The 20,045-nt window shown below is 48.2% G+C and overlaps 1 protein-coding gene across 3 annotated transcripts in view; it reads right to left on the bottom strand.

Moving 5' to 3' along the window:
- CELSR2 (cadherin EGF LAG seven-pass G-type receptor 2) overlaps positions 1 to 20,045 on the bottom strand; it is a 110,883-nt gene that overhangs the window by 15,286 nt on the left and 75,552 nt on the right. For all 3 annotated transcript variants that reach the window (XM_083509780.1, XM_083509781.1, XM_083509782.1), the window contains exons 6-21: positions 17,623 to 17,780; positions 16,481 to 16,644; positions 16,039 to 16,164; positions 13,627 to 13,793; positions 13,244 to 13,429; positions 12,663 to 12,776; positions 10,170 to 10,344; positions 8,866 to 9,007; positions 7,540 to 7,660; positions 5,701 to 5,884; positions 4,863 to 4,964; positions 4,406 to 4,500; positions 3,600 to 3,809; positions 2,219 to 2,402; positions 1,063 to 1,206; positions 599 to 776 (exon numbers count right to left, since the gene is read on the bottom strand). In XM_083509780.1, coding sequence (XP_083365906.1) covers positions 599 to 776; positions 1,063 to 1,206; positions 2,219 to 2,402; positions 3,600 to 3,809; positions 4,406 to 4,500; positions 4,863 to 4,964; positions 5,701 to 5,884; positions 7,540 to 7,660; positions 8,866 to 9,007; positions 10,170 to 10,344; positions 12,663 to 12,776; positions 13,244 to 13,429; positions 13,627 to 13,793; positions 16,039 to 16,164; positions 16,481 to 16,644; positions 17,623 to 17,780 — 2,450 coding nt within the window. The remainder of the gene's footprint in view (positions 1 to 598; positions 777 to 1,062; positions 1,207 to 2,218; positions 2,403 to 3,599; positions 3,810 to 4,405; positions 4,501 to 4,862; positions 4,965 to 5,700; positions 5,885 to 7,539; positions 7,661 to 8,865; positions 9,008 to 10,169; positions 10,345 to 12,662; positions 12,777 to 13,243; positions 13,430 to 13,626; positions 13,794 to 16,038; positions 16,165 to 16,480; positions 16,645 to 17,622; positions 17,781 to 20,045) is intronic.

Below are 20,045 nucleotides of genomic sequence, written 5' to 3'. Positions count from 1 at the left end.
TGGAAATCATCTGCTTGGTCAGAGGTGTGAGACCTTTGTCAGACTGAGGGTTGCATTCTCATCCAGACAATCTTCTGGGGGCCGGAGAGAGAGAAAAATCACAGAAATCCATCTACCCTCCATCCATGCAAGTAAGAGGCATTATCAGAGTTCAGTGACATATTCCAGTCAGGCAAAAACACTCAGAGAGAGTGTGATGCAGGGCCAGCGAGGGTGTCTGGCCTAGCAAGAGTGGGCATGGCTGAGGAGAAGGTGTGCCCTGAAGAGAGTCCCAAGGGCACAAGAGAGAGGCATGGAGGGCCACATTCAACCCCTGGGACTGAGGTTTCCCACCTTCGTGCTTAGTTGGCAGGGGGCCAGGAAGCCATATAGAAGCTGATGACGCTTTAACAACAGAGAATGGAGCCCAAATCCTCCAGCATATGGGGGGGGGGTGAGAATGACATGAACGGACCCCTTTGCAATGGATTTTTGAGGTCTCTGAACTGACCTCCCCTAAGTATGGGCATTGTGTATAATCTCCAGTATCTGAGGAGTCCCTACACCCTCTACTTCTGAGTATGTGTGTATATTTGGGGTGGGGGCAGGTATATGTTACCTCAGGCTCCGTTTATCTGTGTCATACTGCTCTGGAAGCAGACCAGCCAGTGTGCGATAGATGATCACACTGGCAATGGCCTGTCCCTCGTTCAGATCTGGGTGCCTCTTCTGTCTCGTCATCAGGGCAGGTTCTTCTTCCTCACCGGGGAGATGCTTGGCATTGGCCATAGAAGGTTCTGGAAAGTGAGCATGAGAAAGTGAGATATAACTTTGCCTCAGAAGCAGGCCAAGTCAGGCTGGATCCTCTATATTTTATTATCAGAATTTATAGACTGCTTTTCTGCACAAAATCACCCAAAGCAGAGCTCTAGTTATCTTGAGGGGAATCTTCCATGGACTTACTGGACTCACTACTGCCTGTCGAAAAGGGATGTCCTGTTAAAGAAAGCCCTACAAATGGCCCACTTTCCCCAACCCTTTCTAGAAAGCCAAGAAATGTTTGTTCCCAAGCATATAACTTACGTTTGCTCTCTGGAGCTTTGAAGACACTTTCAGGCAGGATGACGGTAGTCTCTAGGTCTGCAGGCTTCTCACCTCGGAGTGCCTCATAGTGAGGCAGCTTGGCGCCAGCAAAGTTCATTTTCTCCAGCCTCACCACAGAAATAACTGGCCAAAAAATAAATAAATGCAAAAGCTTCTTATCATTAGGCAAGCCAGCTGAATGTCAATTTGCAGCTTGGTCTGGAGGTGCAACCCTAAATTGATGACTACTGACCTATTACTCCCAACATTTCCCATGAGCCCCAACAAATTTTCCCATGAGTACCGACTCTAGACTTTGGGCCAAAAAAAATCATAAGATTTCAAACCACAAGACAAGAAGTAAAGCACATAATCAGAGTGTCTGTTCATAGTAACAGTGGCTAACAACAGGGCTCTCTCTGAAACCACCTCACATGTTAAATGAATGTATAAGGGAGCTAGGAGGCCAAGCTGTGTATAGCTGGCAGCTGGAACAGGTGGAGATTAGAGCTGTTATAGTTACGTTGTTTTACTTACTGTGACCTCATTTTGAATTAATGTTTACAAAAACCTGTTTGGCTCAAAGTCTATTGCATATTTGCATTGTTGTTAGGGTCACAATATTTAGTTGATTCACTGATTAGGTGAATTGATTAAAAAAACAAAAAAGGTATCCTTGATTCACCAGGAAACATCTTAAAAATAATAATAATGATTGGCTTTTTCAATAGAAGAATGCACAGAAATGGTGACAAGCAAGTATCTTCTTACAAGAGAGATGGGGAGCTTGTGGCCTTTCTGCTGGTGATGGACAGCAACAACTCATCCGCCCCAAACAGCATGCCCAATGGTTAGGGATAGTGGGAGTTGTTGGTCGATGGCACAGGTGCCACATCTCTGTCTTAAAGTAAGCATTCTCTCTCCCACACAGAGGGAAATGCCTTTTCTAAAAGTCTGCCTGCCACATGCAAACATCATCACAAGTACTGTACAATTATTTCTCCTTCAGTAGCACTTCCTTATCCGCCTGCAAATGTATGCATACTTAACTGATGGCCTCATCAACTGAAATGCATACAATTGGTCGATTCGCAAAGATTCCTTTCATTGGGAAACAGCCATTGGGAAACAGCCCTAATGGCTATTATGCTCTCACCGATGTTGGGTGTGATTATGGTGAAGGGGTTCAGGTATGTCTTGCGCATGTTCTGGGCCAGAGTGCTGGCGTAATCTTCAAAATTCTTGAGCAGCTGTGCCGTGCCACCCTCTGACTGCTGGATCAGCTCCCAGTGGCGCTTGTTGCCATTGTCCAGCAGGGTGCTGCCCACCTTGAGCAGGTTCTGCAGGGCCAAAGGAAAGCACAATGAGAGCTGCAAAAGCGGTGTGTAGTTCCTTCAATTGACAGAACGGAGGATTGACTGCGGCCAAGCAGCTGCAAGAGCACCATCACAGGACAGCTTGCCCATTCCTGGGATTCCCATGCCAAGGGACAAGCAGGTGTCTTGGTGCTCACAATGTCTGTGGCCTTTGAGAACCCAGTGGAACCAAGAAAGTGATCTTCACCTGCAGGGGCAGCTGATGCCCACTGGGACTGGTAGGGCATAAAACAGGGAAGTCAACACTCAGTGAAGCCAGAAGCTAATGACAGACAGAGCCAATGGCAAGCAGAGTCAAATGATTCCAGCTTTGTCCTCATCCTTTACCCTGCTGAGTTCTACAAAGGCAACACAAAGACCGAGGAGGACGGCCAGTGTCATCCCATGGACTGGTAAAAAATAAGAAGGCAGGTAGGTAAGTGGGTGCTGGTGAGGGCAAATTGAGTTTGGTGGAACGGTACCTCAATTGCCCTAAAGCATCAGCCTCCCCTGCTCACCTGCGGATTTGGCTTTGCAACTGGATCTGCTTGGGATTGCCCCATATTGCACCCTTGCCAGCTGAGATCCAGGCCAGTGTAATTCTCGGTCTTGATTATGACATATGAAAGCCATGGGGCCATGGGTAAGAGCAGGTTGCTCTAAACTCAAATGATGCAAAGAGTCACATTCCATCCAAGCTGAACTGACCTTCTCCAGCATTTTCCAAGTGCAACACTGAGCAACTTGGTTCTCCCAAAGGTGCAACAGGATGCTCGTCATCTGCTGACCCACTTGCTTTGGGAGCTCCTTCTCAAGAAGAGCCTGCTGGATCAGGCCAATGGCCCATCTAGTCCAGCATCCTATTCACTCACAGTGGCCACCCAGAGGCCTGTGGGAAGCCTGCGAGCAGGACATGAGAGCACAAGAGCACTTTCCCCTCCTGCAGATTGCGGAAAGTGGTACTTAGAAGCATCACTGACTCCAGCCATGAAGGCAGAGCACAGCCATCCTGCCTAGATGCCCTTGATAGACCAGGCAGGCACCATCACAGCAGCTTTCTGACACTGCAGCAACTACAACAAAACCTATTCCGTGTTTTGCCTGTCCTTTCCGATCTTGTGTGTCCCTTTGCTGTGACTTTCACAGTTATAGCCTAGTGGGAACTTGAGCCTATGGGCTTACCTCTGTGAAGTGCACGTCCTGTGTTGCAGCCAAGCCAAAGCCTTCTTGGGTGCTTTCATGCTTCAGGAGCTGAGCTGAGAGTTGATAGGCCACCTTGATGTCACTGCCAAAGAAGCTGGCCGTGTTCTGTGTGGCGTTGCGAAGCTGGAGAGCCACCCGCTGAGACTGCTCCGTGTCCAAGATGGACTCGTTCCGCCACAACCTCTCGGCCTACTCAGCAAGGAAGAGAAAGGCACTCAGAAACCAGATCACAGACCAAATGCAGCCCCCAGGCTACTTCAATCTCAGCTCCTAACTGCAAGAGATAGTGAGAACCATTACCCTGCAGGGTGGGTTGGGCTGGGCTGACACTGTGTCACTCCAAGCACTGAATGAAGTGCTTGTCGCACCATTCAGCATCCCAGAAACCTGTGCTTTCAAGATTTTAGCTCTTTTGGCTGTAAGATAAGCATGGAAATTAGAGGGTGATGCAGGGAGAAACTTCCAAAGCTAGAAGGGGCTTGCTATGTGGTCAGGAGGTGGAGCATCAGTGCTCTATATAGGTCCTAATCCTTCACAAAATCGAAAAGAAGTAGAATCAGTTACGCCAAAGATGTAAGCATATACCCATTGTAAATTTTGCTATAGCTTTTCGCAATGTGGAAAAACATGTTACAGTGGGTTACCTTACTTAATTTGCTCAGGCCTCAGATATGGGTTAGCTTGGTACAGGTTAGAGAATGGGTGGGTGCATTTGCCTGCAGAGCATATGCAATTCTGGTGGTTGCGAGAGCAAAGAAAATGTAGAGTGAGGAAAGAGCACTTACAAAACCCTTGAGAGCTGCAAAAGTCAGCGAGGTGCAGTTGAAGAGGTTGGGTGCCAGCCAGCCCTTGTGTTCATCGCAGTGGCGCACAGCAGTGCCTATGGGGCAGAAGGGAAGGGTGAGTTGTGCGCATCCGACACAGAGGACTCTGGCCCACATGTCACAATACATTTGTTTGCATCTAAGGGACCATCGGACTCTTTGTTGTTGCTTTGTTACTATAGACGAACGCAGCTACACCTCTGAAATTTGCAAACACTCCTTTGCATCTAAGCAGACAGGCTGGTTCTTTCTTTCTTTCTTTTTTTAAGCTAAGCATGTGGCACACAGGGAACCCTTGACCAGAAGCAACACAGACCTCCTTGGTGCTGAAGGATGCTTGGTTCATGCAAGGCTTATGCGGAACTCAAACTGCCCACCCCACATCCACACAATATACGTATCAAAGGTGCTTCATTACCGACAGATCCTCTGGGGCAAGGTGCAGCTGCAGGCAAGCCAAAGCGGGTGCGTGGCCACCAAATGTTTGCTTCGATGGCACGTGGGCAGCTATCATAATTCACTGCAAAGGGGGAAAGCGATAATTTGTGAGCAGGGATTTCCTTTCCATGCAAACTCACTGTGGCTCTTCAATGAAGCATGTAGGAGATAGTCTGGACGTCATACTCTTGCAAATGTTTGGTGCGCTCATATGTTTGGGGCAGAGAAGCATGAGCAACGAGGAATCCTGGGTCATCAAGGAAATAACAACCCACTTCTGAGATAATTGATTGTGCTGCGATTCCTTACTGTATTAATGAATTGTCATGTTTAGAGCTAATTGTTTGTTTGTATTGAATCTGAGTGCATCAAGAGAAGATTAGGACAGAATGTGATGATGATGATGAAAACTGGAGGCAATGAAAAATGACAATGACCTTGTAGAACTAGAGCTGAATCCATCTCCTCACTTCATCCAGGCAGCCCTTAGCCGAAGGGGAGGCTAACCTGTAGCCCTCCAGGTATTCTTGGATTGCAACTTCCACCATTGCTGACCACTGGCAGTGCTGCCTGGGGCTGATGGAAGCCAGAGTCCAACAACATTTAGGAGTGGGTGATCACAGGTTCCCCCTCATTGCCCCAGTCACTCAATGAACACCAGCCAGGGAACACCTTTCACGGAAGGCAGACTGGTCAGTAACATCACTTATGCAGTCCCACAACATGGCCAGAGATTTGACTTAGCAACCTCTTCCCTGCTTCAGCTCAGCAACAGAATTCCACTCTACTCAGCCCATACCCAAGGAGTTACTGCTGACCTTCACAGCCATTGGTGGAGACTTCTGCAAAGGGGTTGTCGCAGCGGTCACATCGGCGCCCAATCACGCCCGGTTTGCAGGAGCACTGCCCAGTCTCAGCGTCACAAGTGCGAGAGAGAGAGCCTGTGGCGTAGCATTCACAGAGCAAGCACATGCCACTGTCCCCTGGTCGATAGTGGTTCTCCTACGGAACAACAGGAAGGCATGTAAGTCCCAAGGAGCAGGGTGGAAGATTCTCTGTAGCTCAAGAGCAGTCTACAAATCTCCTGGCTAACCCAGCACCTAATCCCTCTCCCAAAACCTCTTTAGAGTCAACAGCAGTTTATTTTACTTTATTTAAGAGATTTATAAACCACTGGATCAAAGAGCTCTCTAAGCAGTGTACAAATAAGCAGACAGAATACAGCTAAAATCTACAAACCAATTAAAAAGCAAATGAAGATAAACCCAATAAAACTTTAAAAACAAAGGTAACCACTTCTTCTTTTTTGAAAACATATAAGCTGAAGTTAATTATTCTCCAAGTACTTCCTGCAATAAATGTTGCTTCCCATTAAAACACAGTTCACTAGTACAATTCACATACACTCCCCAAGGAAGGAAATTCCCATGGTACTGTTATGATTACTACCAGTCAGCACTATTGGGGGGGGTGCAGGGGGGTGCATACCCCTAAACATTTTGTGAATCTTTGTACTTTTGTCCAATTACTGTATTTATTTTTCCCGATTTGAACTATAAAATGGTGATTTTCTTGAGTCAAAATGAGAGTACCCCTAAACATTTTTTTAGAAAAAAAAGCACTGCTACCAGTCATTTCTAATCTAACTCACCCTCCTAACAATTCTGTGAGCTATGTTAGTCTGACAGGGAGAGAGAGAGAGAAAAAGGGGGGGGAGTGATTTTACCTAAGACCACAGAATGAGCTTCTTGAAGCAGGAACCAGCGCCTGTGCCCAGTCTCTTAATTTAGTGGTTTTCATACCACATTCAAGGGAACTCCAGAGTAGCTTGGAAGATTATCAGGATTTCTCAATTAGAATTGCCAGTCGTGCTGGACAATGATCCATGCAAGACAACTGGGTCACCACAACTGCTCATCCCCTTCAGCAGAGATGGGGAACCTGTGGTCTCCATATGTTGTTGAAATCTAACTTCCATCAGCTCCAACCAGTATGGCCAATGGTGAAGGGAGTTGTAGTTCAACAACACCTGGAGAGCCACAGGTTTCTCATCCCCTCTGTCCTGCAGTGTGCAATTGAAGAGGGAAGTTGGGTGTCTTCTAAGTCAAACTCTCTCAGTTCAGGAATGCTAATACCTGAGGCCCAATAAACATTGCCTGAGGCCCACATACTGTGTGCCAGAATCTTGTGCAATATGCTGGAGTTCCTCAGCAGACAAGTTTAGTTGGAAAGATTTCTGAAGGAAGAATATTGAAAAGCCACTCTCCTAACTAAATACAGTGGTGCCCCGCAAGACGAATGCCTCGCAAGACGAAAAACTCGCTAGACGAAAGGGTTTTCCATTTTTGCGTTGCTTCGCTAGACGAATTTCCCTATGGCCTTGCTTCGCAAGACGAAAACGTCTTGCGCTTTTTTTTTTAAAGCCGCTTGAAGAGGCGCAGTTGCGACGGACTGTGCTTCGCAAGACGAAAAACATCACAAGACGAAAAGACTCGCGGAACGAATTCTTTTCGTCTTGCGAGGCACCACTGTAGTCATTTTCTGCCCATGGGTGGAACAACTGCCCTGCCAACAGCTAAGATCCCTCTTCAGTCCTCCTTAAACCCCTGCTTGCAGCTCTAACCCCAACCGGGACCATCAAATAAGGCAAGGCCCACCTTGCAGCGACACTCTCCGTTGGTTTTGTTGCAGTCAGGGTCAAATCCTTTGCCGACATCACAATTGCAGGGTCCGCATATAGGGTGCCCCCACCACCCCCGTGGGCAGGGCTGAGCAACCCTGTCACAGAGAGAGCACAGGGCCTGTTACAATCACACAACAAAAATAAGAACAAGTCCAGGCAGCAGCACCATATATGTGGGGGAGAACAGATGAGAGAGAGAGAGAGAGAGAGAGATGCCAACGACAAAAAAGAATATGCGTCCAATACTGAAAAGCCTACTTTGAGAAAAGTTTTGGATACTAATTGTGCTTTGAGGCACAGACTTCAGGGGGTTACAATGTGTGGTGTTTCCTCTTTCAGGCACAGTTCTTTAAATCTTCTGCTCCCATGTGGATGACGACAGTTGTGCTTTTCAAGCCGTTGATGAAGAGTTTATGGCTCAACGTATGTAGGATTTCAACATATTTGCTTATATAGAGTCTTTCGTTGTTGCATCATACTATGCAAAGCAACCTCCCTGTCTTGCATAGACGCACAAATTGCACTGTCAGCTATGCGTACCTTCTGCACTCACCACCTAAACGCATGGCAAGACGGTCTCCTGCTTTCATACCCACAAAGCCCTTACTGCATCTACTACCTTCCCAGACTGAGAACATAGAAGCAAATATACACAATAACAGTGGGTGCACTCTACCGGTAGCAGCACCAATGGAAATAGCAAAATGTTGGGGCTGACACTTGACTCCTGGTATATGTGTGTATGGATTGTTGGGTTAGTGGGGAAAATTGATGTGTCAACTTTGTGGTGCCAAAGGGAAACTGGACCCATTATCGTTCTTTGTAACCTGGCAACCTTTTATCTTGTACATACATAAGGACAACCAAACTTGAAGACCACTGCAATCACAATCTTTGGAGAGACTTAATGAGAGTGAAATCATTGATTCGTTATGCTTTATGCCTTTCCCCTGTCGATGGAACAACCATCTAGTTGCATTTTGTTAAATGTGTTTGTTGATTTCTCAAAAATTCAACAAAAACAGTTCTTTTAAAAAGACTCTCCATTGGGTTGATCTTTCAGAGAAACCCGTTGGCACAGACTAATTTAGAAATATGCCCCCTCCCACTACAACTGCTTATTCACAACACTTTCAGGTACGGAGACATATATCAATATCCTCCCCCACACACCTGCAGCTCTTCAAGGATCCATTTCTACATGCACACTGGGAGTAGTACACACCTATCAGAACAATCGCACACTCACCCACGCACACCCATCAGATGCCCTTTCACAGAGCAGCAGGAGGCAACTCACTTGTTCTCGCAGTATGGCCCAAAGTAGTTGTCCGGACATTCGCAGGTGTAGCCATGGGAGGAGCTGGGCTTGCGGGCGCACACGGCTTGATGCTCACAAGGGTTGAGTGAGCAGACATTGGCACAGCTGTCACCGTAGTAGCCTGAAGCAGCAAGGGGAAAACCTTGAGCCCTATGTCATCCTTACCAGTGTAACTCTGGCCAGAAACTGCAGTGTAAGGGTGAATAGAGGACACACCAAAGAAGAGTTTCCAGCTGGGCACAGAAGGAAGGAAACCACCTGTCAGGGACTGGACTGAGGAGGGATGGTGGAAACCTCCTCCCCTCCTCCTGAACCTTCCAGAGAAGAGGAAGATGGTATAGATTTACAACAGTGGTTTGCAGAAGGTCATGGCTCAGAGGTAGATAAGGGACAAAGTTGGGAAATAATGGGAGAAGAAGAGGAGGGGGAAGCAGAGCTGGAGCAGCTGGCTGACACGTCATCACTAGAAAGCATTCCAGACCCCCCTTTTCCCATAACCTGGCAAGCATTGAAAGTAGGAGAGCAAAGAGCTAGGAGGCAAATGGCCCTAAGCGGCCACCGTAAGGTGGGTGGTGTGGTGACGATTGAGGAGAGAAAGGGGGTGGAGATTACTCAGAGCAATGCCATTACTCCAAGAGGCAACATTTCTAAGCCTCTCTCTCTGTGGATATTGAAAAAAAGATACTGGTAAGAGCTTCTTTGTCTACCTATTCCTGGCAGCCTGCCTTGGGGGGGGGATCGGATTCCCTGATGCCTGACACCACCCCTCAAGGTGCAGCAAAGAGTAACAGCTGCAGATGAGAGGGATGGGCTGGAGAGAGAGGAAGCAGGCTGGGATTCATCCCTAAGCCTGGATTGCACGGTCTCTGAGGTCATTAGAGGTGGGGAACATGCGGACCTCCACATATGCCTGAAGTACAACTCCCATCATCTCTAGCATGTAGAGCCAATGGCCAGGGTGTTGTTGTTCAGAAGTTCAGGTGGAATCACAACTAGCTCTGATACAATGAAAACAAAGCTCCATCTCTGCAGCATCTGAAGAAGTGTGCATGCACACAAAAGCTCACTTAGTTGGTCTCTAAGGTGCTACTGGAAGGAATTTTTTTATTTTGTTTCGTACAGTCACCCTGTGTACCTAGTTAACCCTAATGGCTTAGCTCACCCTGTATCACACAGTGCTAAACTTTGGAGGGTGCCAGAGTGGAATCTCTCCAGTATTTCTTGGGGAAGAGCAGCAGCAACAGCTCTTCCGTCGCCCCTTCTCTCCCCACCCCCCAACTGACCTGGGTCACAGCTGCAGGAGTAGCTGTCCCAATCGTCATTGCAGTAACTGTTGACAGGGCAGGGGTTGGAGTCACAGGGATCCGGGATACTGCAGCCACGTTCCACGTTCACCTTCTCAGCCTGGTTCACATTCAGGGCCACAGCACTGGCTGATGTCTCACCCATCCTTACACCCTGGGAATAAAGAGAACACGGGGGGGGGGGGTCAAGCTGCAGCACCACAGAGATCCAGCTCTTAGAAGGGCAGACACCGGCAAACTTGCATTTCCTGGTCAGAATTTGCTGGCTGTTGTGTGCGAACTAAGGGCACTTTCAGACTGGCACTATTTCCGAGTGGGATTCGATCACATCCCAGCAAATTCAGGCTGTGCAATTAAAGCTGAGTTGGATGAGCTCCTGCAAAGCAAATCGACTTCCCCAAAAGATCAGCCTTTTTGCAAACAGGAAAGTAATGGGTAACATTGGCTTGGCGCAACATTGTCTACCAATGCTCATTAAATAGTTGGTGGCACCTAATCTCTCTGCAGGCAAATCGGTCTGAATGCTCATTATAAACAGGTTGTCTGGAAGCAGCCTAAATGGCCCCCTTATTGGGAGCAAAAAAACACACCCCAGAAAGAAGTACCGTATTTTTCTCACCATAGGACGCACTTTTTCCCTCCTAAAAAGCAAGGGAAAATGTGTGTGCGTCCTAAGGAACGAATGCAGGGGGGAGGCCGGCGGGAAAAGCCCCCAAGAGCCGCACACAAGCTCCGTGAGCTCTTGCGGGCTTTTCAACAGGAGGGAGAAGGGACTGACTGGCGGCATCAGTCCCTTCTCCCACCTCCCAGAAAAGCCAGGAGAAGCCGCGATCTCTTTAAAGGGATTGCGCGGCTTCTGCGGGCTTTTGCGAGAGGTGAGGGAATCCCCCCACCTCCCAGAAAAGCCAGGAGAAGCCGTGCAGCCCTTTTAAAGTGCGCGCGGCTTCTGCCAGTTTTGCGGGAAGTGGGGGAATTCCCTCACCTCTCACAAAAGCCAGGAGAAGCCGCGATCCCTTTAAAGGGGTTGCACAGCTTCTGCGGGCTTTTGCGAGAGGTGAGGGAATCCCCACACCTCCCAGGAAAGCCAGGAGAAGCCGTGCAGCCCTTTTAAAGTGCGCGCGGCTTCTGCCGGTTTTGCGGGAGGTGAGGGAATCCCCCCACCTCCCAGTAAAGCCAGGAGAAGCCGCAATCTCTTTAAAGGGTTTGCACGGCTTCTGCAGGCTTTTGGGAGAGGTGAGGGAATCCCCCCACCTCCCAGTAAAGCCCTGTGCAGCCCCTCCGCCAAGGAGAGGCTGCACAGGGCTAAAGGGGAAGCCAAAACAGCGAGCGGAATCCATCCCGCTCGCTGCCTTGGCTTCCTCCATAGCTGCGCGCAACCCCTCTGCCAAGGAGAGGCTGCACGGGGCTATGGATTCTTTAGCCCCACACAGCCTCTCCCGGGAGGGAGAGGCTGCACGGGGCTAGGGGAAGCCAAAACAGCGAGCGGGATCCATCCCGCTCGCTCACTTGGCTTGATCCATAGCTGCACGCAACCCCTCCGGCAGGGAGAGGTTGTGTGCAGCCTGTACGCTGCTCTTTGGGGCTGCGGGGGGGGGGAGATTTTTTTTTCTTGAATTCCCCCCCTAAAAACTGGGTGCGCCCTATGGTCCGGTGCGCCCTATGGTGCGAAAAATACGGTAAGTTAGGCATGAACCACTGGAGAACTGCAGCCCCTAGATGGCGCTGTGCTCCCTGCAATAAAGGTGCACAGAATGAGTAAGGTCAGAGCTTGCACTTGGGAGAGTTGCAAAAATCTGATAGCGATTCGATTTGTTCCAACATGCATCTTATCTGAGGTACCACACACTCGACCCATATCCATCTGCATGGAAGGCAAAACCAAATGTGGGCGTCTGAAAAAGTGGGGAATAATAAAAAATAGTGCTGCTCTGAGATTGCTGGTGATCTTATTTTAAAAGGGACCTCCTTTCCTCCTGACAACAAAAAGAGAGTGACAAATGTATTATACAAATGCAATCTACAACCAATCAGCAGGCGTGTTTCAGCCACACAGTTCCAGCCACATAGGGTTGGAAGGTGAGAGTGTATAATCAAATGATTGTTGAATTGTACAGCTGGAAGATACCCAACAGGTCATCTATTCCAACCCCCTGCAATGATGGTTGTCCTGACTGCAATTTGCCAGGTGGGGATATGTGGCAGCTTCTAACTTTGTGCATATATATATATATAGAGAGAGAGAGAGAGAGAACGATGCAGACAGACAGACAGACAGGCACCACCAGACACACAGATGCACAGAGAACACATGACACACAAAAATCTGCTTGGGCTAATTAGCCCTGAGAAATATGTCCCTGGGAGAAAAGCTAATGGGAGAAGAGGCAGTGCCCATGCCTGGCTCAACGTGGACCTGGGCATTACCTACAGCCCAGAATGGGGCCACTGATGCTGGCTCCTCGCCCTGCTTACCTGCATGCAGCCACGGAAGCCTTGCTGCACTTCACCCTGCTCCCCAGGAATGCCGCCAACACTCAGGTTCCGCATTTTGAGTCCGTGCAGCTCGCTGCTGATGTTGATTGCCACCTGGAGGACAGGTAAGAGACAAAGCAGCCATCTTGCATTGCTTTCCCCTAATATTTTGAAGAGGCCACAACACTTGAGGGGGCAAGGGAATAGAGGCAGGGCTTTTTTTCAGCAGGAACTCAGGGGAATTCAGTTCCAGTACCTCTCAGGTGGGTTCAGGCACCTCTCAGGTGGGTGCCATTGCCATTCTAAAAGAACAAGGGAGTGGTGAGTGGCAGCACCTCTTTTTCTAGTAAAATAGCATTGGGTAGAGGTCAGGGGTGCAGGCCGTTGGAAGGTAGGAAGGGGCTGGAACTAAAACAACAGTGCACGTTGGTTGATTCGGAGCAGGGAGGGACATGAGCAGAGCTTATGGGAAAGCAAGTCCAGTGTAAGAACAGCCCAGGAGAGAAGTCACAAAGCCAGCAGCTGTTGTCGAGAAAGAAGGGAGCGCACTTCTGAGGGTGAAGGCAACTCACTCCCCATACCTGATGCAAGCCGTAGTCAAAGGCCATTGTGGCTAAGCACTGGGCTTCTGGGTTGTCCCTGCTGCTGCGCAGCTCCAGTTGCATGTGATGCCAGTCCCCATCGTTCACCTTCACCTGGTGCAGCCGCAGGGCGGAGACCCGGCTGTTGGCACGGTACACAGTCATCAGCACGTTCCCTTCGCTCAGCTGGGAAAGAGGTAAGAAGCAGGTGAGCTGGCATTCTCACTCTTGGGAGCAGTGCATCAATTGCACCTGCTCCTGATAACCTTGTGGAGCAAAGAACCCGCATCCCCTCCAACCTCTCTACTTCTTGCTTGTAGGCAAAGGCAGTCTTCTCAGGCCACCGATCCACAGGGTGCTGCTGCCCTGCCTTGGAGACTTACCCACAAGGTGATGGTAGAATGCTGCCCAGCTGTCGCATGCAGGAGGACGCCGTTGCTCTGCCGAGTACGGAACATGAGTCCAATGTGCCATGGAAGGGTGATGACCAAGGCCACGTTGTTCCAGATGACCATGCTGTTGCCCAGGAAGCGCTGGGGGTTTGCCATTTCTGCATGGTGGGGGACACAAGTCAGCAAAAGCAGACATTGCTACACAGCAGAGCAGTCGCCGGAATATGGGTCCTGCATGCATGTAAGCCACAGATTTCCAGTCACACCCTGCAACAAGGCTGCCAGCACAAGTCTGAAAGGCTGTATGCGCCTCCTGAGGCATGCTTGTGCAACTCTGGAACTCCCAGCTCCACTTTTGCTCTAAAAAAAAAGTAATAAAAGAAGGTTCTAGCCTTCAGGGTTACAGAAAGGCTTGGAAATATGGCAGGCTGATACATACAACCTTCTTTTCTTTTTATGCAACTCAGAACAATCATTGCAGGGTGAACTTTCCTCTTGATGCAGACATGTTATTACGGCCTTTTGAAATCATTCTCATGGAGTAAGACAGCAAGTTATAAGATCCTATTACTTTTCTCTCCGGGGCACAATGGAGTACTAAATGTGCATTTATGCAGTAGCTCCCCTCCTGGGCATAGAATAATGTTCTGGTGACAATTCAGAAGCAGAGGAGAAACTCCGGGGGGGGGGGGGAGCAATGTGGAGGAGAAACTCTGCATTGGCACCAAACACAGAGTGCTTTTTTCCTTCTAAGGAGGTGGCCATAGGAGTAATCAATGTCTACACAGCTTAAGCAGTGCATCATCTGACTGGCATGTCAAATGCATGTCAAATGAGTGCATCTGAGGCAGGGATGAAACTTATGTGTACAGCAGGAGGCCTTTGTTAATCCTTTCTCTCTCTCTCTCTCTCTCTCTCTCTCTGTGTGTGTGTGTGTGTGTGTGTGTGTAAATGAGAGGGAATGAGAGAAAAGGTGATATGCTCAACCCGTAGTGAATGCTGGAACCAGTGGAAGAGGTCACTAGACTGCCCCAAGTGTAAGGACAAACATACTAGAGTTGTATTAAACCATCTCCTGACCCTTCCAGTGTAGGATGTTTGGAACACTGTGGGATAAAAAGTATAGGAAGGGGAGAGGATGAAGGAGAATGCTAGCAGGTGGGATCTGAACCCCCCCCCCCCCGCCGCCACCATCTTATTGCCAGCCATCCTATGGGTTTGGGATAGGCATACTCGGCCCTCCAGATGTTTTGGGACTACAACTCCCATCATTCCTGACCATTGGTCCTGTTAGCTAGGGATGATGGGAGTTGTAGTCCCAAAACATCTGGAGGCCGAGTTTGCCTATGCCTGGTTTGGGAACTCCATCCCTAAAGCAGGGCCTGTCTCAGGGATGGGGAACCTGTGGCCCTGCAGAGGCTATTGGACTTCTACTCCCTTCACCCCTGACCATTGGCCAGGATGGCTAGCTGGAACTGTTGGGAGGTGAAGCTCTGCAATATCTGACGGGTACAGTGGTTCTCAACCTGCGGGTCTTCAGATGTTGTTGGACTACAACTCCCATCATTCCTGAGCTCTGGCCTTGCTAGCTAGGGGTGATGGAAGTTGTAGTTCAACAACATCTGGGGACCCACAGGTTGAGAAAGGCTGGGTTAGAGGTTCCCCATCCCTGGCCTAGACACCACCCCCTTGATCTTTGCCTGCTTGTACTGAAGGACTAGACACCATTTTCAGCACAATGGCATTTGAGGCAACTGTGTCCTACGCAGCTGAGTAAACAGCTCCTGTTTACTTACACTCCCAGGCCTTAGCAGGAGGGTGTGAGCTACCTCTCACTCTGACACCCAGAAGTTATTAACACTACAACCCAGCATCCAACATTTTCTGGACTACTGTTGGATTATGTTGACAGTGGCAGTAAAATCTTCCAAAGCTCAAAAACTTACACAGGGATTGGGACTGGACAGAGATATTCTGTTAACATTCCACCCCTTATTCTAGTTTTCCTCAGAAGAAAAAGGCAGCAAAAAGCCCTCCCCGCAACATCCTTGCTGCCAAACTGAACTGAATCATGTTGTTTACTCTTGAGCGCAGCCCAATTGGAGTGGTTCAGAAACTTCCCGCCATGCAAATTACAGGCACTGGAGATGAGGGTGGCTCTGTATTGGGACCACCACTGAGGAGAATGAGAAGCCCCCTGCCTGCCCTGCCCCACACTGGGGTCCCAATCTGGATCATGGCCAACTCCACTCACTATTTCTGCAAGGGAAAATTCTGCACTCAAAATACGTGATCAATGATATATGTAATTTGGCCTTCCCTCTCCCAGGGACCGTTCAAGCTGCCTTATCAGAGCTACCATGTCCCCATAGCCTCCCTTCTTTCACAGCCTCCACCCTTTACCTTGCTTGCAGTCCTTGCCTCCAAAACCCAGGGGACATTCGCAGCTGAAGGTGTTCCACTGGTTGACACACGTGCCGCCGTTGTGGCAAGTGTTGCTGTCACAAACGTTCTTCTTGGCTGAGCAGCCTAGAGGAGAGAAGTGAGACGGCATTGGAAAGGATAAAGGCAGCAGCAAGATGCTCCAGGGGTTGGGAATGGAGTGTCAAGGTAGGCAAGAGAGGAGGCAACTGATGAGAGTAATCAGAGACAGGACTGAAGCCCTTTTACAAAGACCCATCACTACACCACCACAACACACACACACACACACACACACACACACACACACGTACAATGGCACACTCAGCAATATTTTTAAAACAGTCAGTACTGCACTTTTCTTGCCAGTTTTGCATCCCTTGTATCAATTGGATCCATCCACTGGATATAACACAAGCCATACCTGGCACCGTCCCATTGTTGGCAATGAAGTCAGCCATGTCCACCTCTCGGTTATCAATCAGGAAGTCCCGAATACAGCCTACAAAGTGCCGGTTCCGTACTGGGAAGCTCTCGGGCAGGTCAGGAACGCCACCTAACAACAGTGGACCTGTCAAATCCAGGGACCTGGGAAGCCAAGACAGGAGTAACTCAGGAGGTCAAGCTCAACAGAGGGAATGGCAGATTAAAATACATCTTCTGACCCAATCATGGCTGGCATCATTGTGGTCTTTCAGGTCAAGTGATTGACATCATCAGAGCTATAGGCACCTGGATATGCCAGGAGCTTTGAAGAGTCCCACAATGGGGTAGCAAAGCTTTTAGCCTAGACTTGTCTCTGTGTAAAGTTGTAGTAGCAGAAGGTAGCTGGTGAAGACTAAGATGTCCAATAGCTCAACAGTGAAAAATAGTGCTGCCCAGAATACAGTCATACCTGGGAACTCAAACACCTTGCAAGTTGAACGTTTTGGCTCCCAAACACCGCAAACCCAGAAGTGAATGTTCTGGTTTGTGAACGTTCTTTGGAACCCGAACATCCAACGCAGGTTCCGTGAGACCTTCCTGCAGTCAATCGGAAACCACGCCTTGGTTTCTGAACATTTTGGAAGTTGAACGGACTTCTGGAATGGATTCCGTTTGAGTTCCGAGGTACGACTGTACAGCAATTATTTGACCCTGGAGATCAGAGTGGTGAACCTTTTTGGCTCCAGGACCAGGATCCTTATCAAGATCAGCCTCTAGGGCCAAATGTTTCAGCTGGGCAGGACCACTGATCAGTCAATATCACATGGCTGACTAGCCTTCGCTAGTCTCCCCATCCTTCACTTTTAGTTCCCAATCTTCAATCTCCACTCCATCAGCTGAAAGGTCATTAAGTGCAGAGGTCAAACTTCCCCAATTGCTCTACTGAGACCTCCAACTGCAGGATGAAGGTGGATTGTGAAAGCTAGAACAGGTGAACGCTATCCCACAGGGCATGATCCTAACAGGAATTTCCCCAGTGAACAATAAGCACAGTGGAGCCAGCCTGGCTCTAGCTATGTCTGCTCGTTCTTCATTCTCCAGGCTCATTAGTTGTGTTTATAGCACACATAAAATTCTTACTTCTTGGTGCCTGACTGTGTCCCTTGAGCTGAGCAAGAATAGTTTCCCAGCATGGAACCAAACTTCAAGGCCACGGAAGTGTCACAGTCATCCACTGTCACCACAGCTACCTTCTGGTCAGAGGGCCCCTGAGGAACTCCAGACATCCCCACGATGGGCTGTGGAGAAAAAGCAGAATCCTGATGCAGCCAAGTAATGGCCATGGCAGCACAATCAAAGGGCAAGCCTGGAAGAGCAAGGTATTGTCTAAACACGTGTTGTGGGACTATAACTCCCATCATCTATTGGCTGTGCTGGCTGGGGCTGATGGGAACTGGACTCCAACAACACCTGGACGGCCACAGGTTCCCCATCTCTAGTCTAAGAGATGCCAGAGCAGGTAAAAGCTCTCTCTCAGTATCTCTTGAACTAAACACAGGAGGAGAGGAAGCTGCCTTAGACCAAGGCAGGCCAATGGAAAAGCAGCCATGTGGGCAGCAGTTCTGGAAGGATCTTCAAGGAGCTGAATGTCTGGGGCAGACACTTGCAAAGCCCTCCACACATCTGGAATACTGAGCACTCAACAAGCGAGTGGAATTCTTCCCCTTGCAGTTTCACCTCATGTTTATGTGCAAAGCAGTGATTCTAACATAGCATATTAGAATCATTGTTTCACATGTAAACATGCCGTAAAACTTCACAGGGCAAAATTCCACCCTATTATCACCCGGCATTTAACAGTTGTAGGGAGAGAACCGGGGGCCAGAATTTGCTCTAGATTAATGAATCTACCATAAAAGACGGTTCTCTGTGTGTATGCTCCCCTGAGGAGAGCTGAACAATCTGATCTATAGGTATAGATCCAGGACACAAATACAGTGTCCCATATTGATCTAGCAGCAGACAATGCCCAGCTGCTTCCAATAAGTATCTCTCAGCAGCAAGAAGGATGAAAAGGCTCACTGTGAAGAAAGGGAGACCTGAGATTCTTGTGATGCCTAATTCTGCCACAGAACACACACGTGATCCCCGTTTTAGAAAGCACTATGTAATCACAACACAAAGGAGAGGAATTATCTTGCAAAAGACTACAGAGGTGTGATGGACCTTTGATCTTAGGCAGTGCCTCTATCTGTACCAGTGCATTTTAAATGCAACACTTTCTTTTCTTGTATATTGTTCTTACTGTTCCTAAAGAGTTTGCATATATGTAATGTTTGTGCGTGCATACTTGCGCACGCACAAACACACACACATTTAGTGCACACCTACTTCACTCTCCCACGTGAACTAGGTCACTTAATGCATTCCAAGGGCAGTGTTGTTTTAATCTTTTTGACTTACGCCAAATGCATAGGCAACCAAAGTCAGATTCATTTTTTTAAAAAAATCAATTTATCGACCTACTGAATAGTTTGACCATAGTTCAAACTAGCCAATGATCAGGGATGAAGGGAGTGGTAGTCCAACAGCATCTGGAGGGCCACAGGTTCCCTAACCATTGCAGGAAAGAGTCTCCAAAGCAATTAACAGCATTAGATTTTACAAATTTCCACAGAGCTGCCAATGTGCAGAGAGTGTTGTATAGATGACATGTTCATTCTTATTGACTTAATGTATTTTGCTAAGTGAGGAACAAAGTGCAAATATCTGTCAATAGCTTCTCCCCTTTTATACACAAAAATTGAGCAAGGGGAAAACTGGAGGAGAATCTACCATAAATTTTGGAAAGTTGTTTGATGGCTATAAGTTTTGACACTTCTTCAGATATTGTAAACAACTTTTGCATGATGGTCCCCGATATCAAGGAGCAGGTTTCTGTCTATGTTTGGATACAACGGGACACCATTTTGAAGCAAGGTAGTGGTAGACTGAATGAACCTTTCAAAACTGCACTGGTTTTAACCACAGAGTTCAAAACGGCATTGATTTCTTGATTTCATAGAATTCCCAAGCCATACCACGAAAGAGACGGCTAGTGTGAAATAAGCAAGCATGTGCAAAATCAGGCAAGAAAGTAATGAAAGCTTAAGAGGGGTCTCTCTTGGGGGGTGGGAAATGGTGAAGAGTGTGCACAATCAGATGAAAAAATATGTTCCACTGGAGATTATATCTGTGTGCAGGTGCCTATTAAAGGATAATCCCAAAATTAACCCCACATTTGGCCACATGTTGTTCCCTTTTGTGATTTTCCTACTGCTGTTTCTTTTCCATTTCATCAGGCACAAAAGGTATATGAGTGCTTATTTAAATAAGCACGTCTATGTTCCACTGGCTTTTCACTGGTGGCAGTGGTTGGAATATTTATTTGTTGGGGAGCTTTTTTAAATAATGTGATTATATACCTCTGCGAATTTTGTGAAACTCTCTACGAAGATAACTGCATGCCACTTTAGCCAGCAAGTGACAGAGAGTGTGAGCTTCTGTCCTGGACCTCTTTTGTG

The sequence above is a fragment of the Podarcis liolepis genome (assembly GCF_965112155.1).
Source record: "Podarcis liolepis genome assembly, chromosome: 6".
NCBI lineage: Eukaryota > Metazoa > Chordata > Lepidosauria > Squamata > Lacertidae > Podarcis > Podarcis liolepis.
This window is presented reverse-complemented; position numbering and strand designations above follow the sequence as displayed.